This window comes from Musca autumnalis, unplaced genomic scaffold (assembly GCF_047663935.1).
Source record: "Musca autumnalis isolate F117 unplaced genomic scaffold, ASM4766393v1 scaffold_2, whole genome shotgun sequence".
Classification (NCBI taxonomy): Eukaryota; Metazoa; Arthropoda; class Insecta; order Diptera; family Muscidae; genus Musca; species Musca autumnalis.
In genome coordinates this window covers 124,155,672-124,157,815 of record NW_027411755.1, presented here as the reverse complement: position 1 = coordinate 124,157,815, position 2,144 = coordinate 124,155,672, and the positions used below count along the sequence as shown (strand labels likewise).

The window sequence follows — 2,144 nt, the reverse complement described above, 5'->3', positions numbered from 1 at the left end:
GTTGTTGCAAATGGTGTGCTTTATTCGCCATTGAAGCGTACGTAGCTGGTTGCGTTACTGTATAACTCGCGAATCAGTTGGATAATTTTGTGGGGGTTTCCATTTAGAGACAGAATATCCCATAGTGCCTCACGGGATACCATGTCAAAAGCTCGTTCAAAATCGACGAACAATAAATAGAGTGGTGGGTTATATTCTTTAGACTGCTCAATTATGATTCGCAGAGTGTTAATATGGTCTGCACATGATCTGCCAGGACGGAAACCAGCTTGCTCGCCTCGTAGCATTATCTCCACCGCTGGACGCATTCTGTTAAGTATTAAGGTGGCCATCAGTTTTGCAACCGCATTTAATAAAGTAATGCCTCTCCAATTCTTGCACTCCTTCAAGTCGCCTTTTTTGGGGATCATTATTATTACACCTTTTTCCATGAATTTAGTATTTGTTCTGAGACCCATGCATTGCGTATTATAGGTGTTAGGGCTTCTGCTAATATTGGTGAACCATATTTAAGAAGTTCAGCCGGTATATCGTCTGGGCCGCTGGATTTGCCATTTCTAAGAGATTCAAGAGCCGATTTGATTTCGTCGCTCGTTGGTGGTTGCGTTGAAATGTCGCGTCTTGGGTTTCGTCTTGAAAGTGTTGAGCGTGCAGTATGTTCGTTATGGGGGAGTGTCGCTTGATTTTCCACAAAGAATTCGCGCCATCGATTTAGCTGTTCGGTTGGTGTAGTAAGATCAGCTCCATGTTTGTCTTTGATTGTTGCTGTGCTCCTAATGTTGTTTCCACCTAGTTTTTTGATAGCGTAGACTTGTCGCATGTTACCAACATTTGATGCACGCTCTGCTTCATCTGCGATGTTGTTGTAGTAGATTTCTCTGTCGATACGAGTGAGTTGCTTAACGTTTGCTGCTGATCTTTTGTATTCCGCCTTCACTGCAGCCTTTTCACTGGGAGTGCGAGCGACTTCCATTCTATTTTTCAGAATTTTGCGGTTTGTTATTTCTGACCATGTTGACTCGCTTATCCATGGTTTCCTGCGTTCTACAGCTTGTCCAAGGATTGTTTGAGCACTTTGTTTACATGCTTGTGCAATAGATTCCCATGATGTCGCTATGTTATTTACATCACCTATGTTTGATCTCAATGCTAAGTTGTATGCTTCCGACGTGGCTTGGTTTTGCAATCTGGCTATATTATATTTGGAAGTTGCCTTTTTCTTTTTGATTGCAGCTGGTCGTAGACTGAAAGTTCCAACTAGTAGCTGATGGTCGCTATCAATGTCAGCACCTCGCCTTGCCTTAACATCCATTAAGGAGCCCACAAAGAGTTTACTGGTTATGATGTGATCAATTTGGTTTCGGGTTCTACCGTCCGGGGATTGCCACGTATATTTGTATATATCTTTATGAATAAAGCGTGTGCCTCCAATGTATAGACTATGTCTAGCACAGAAGTCAAGGAGCCGTTCTCCGTTATCGTTTCTGGTATTGCCTAGGCCATTAGGTCCCATGACCGCTTCGATGTTGGTGTTGTTGTTTCCGACTTTTGCATTGAAATCGCCAATTACAATTTTTATATCTCCACATGGAATTGAGCTCATGGTAGCATCTAGCTGCGAATAAAAATCGTCTTTTGCTGAAACGTCATCCGGTTCAGTGGGCGCATAGCATTGAATTATGGCGATTTTCCGAAACCGCGAATTGAATCTCGCTACGATTATGCGGTCAGAAATTGGTTGGTAGCTGATAAGACACTTGTTCGCTAGTGGTGTTAGAAGGAGCCCTACTCCGTGTATTCGGTTCTCATTATTTCCAGCATAGAGGAATTTGTGTCCAGTAGACAATTTGGTGGTCCCGCTATTTAACCATCGTACCTCACTCAAACCGAGAATATGTAGCTTATAGTTAATCATCTCCCGACATACTTGTTGTAGTCTAGATGGATCAGAGAGAGTTCTCACGTTCCATGTTCCAATCATTATCCGTTTCTTAAAGCCAAAGGTCGTCATCGTAAGAGGGGTTGTGTTATTTGAATCTGTAATCGTTTCTGTGATAAAATGATTTTTACTTGTGCGAGTTATCGGCCCACAGCAAAACCTGCTTCTCATGGTGAGGGTACCATTTTGGGCATCGTGTTTCAGA

The 2,144-nt window shown here is 42.7% G+C and overlaps 1 protein-coding gene across 1 annotated transcript; it reads right to left on the bottom strand.

Annotated features, from left to right (window-relative positions):
- Positions 1 to 415: 415 nt before the first annotated feature.
- Positions 416 to 1,312, bottom strand: LOC141392380 (uncharacterized). Its single transcript, XM_073965329.1, has one exon. It carries the CDS (start codon positions 1,310 to 1,312, stop codon positions 416 to 418), a length of 897 nt encoding a protein of 298 aa, XP_073821430.1.
- Between the last annotated feature and the right edge of the window lie 832 nt (positions 1,313 to 2,144).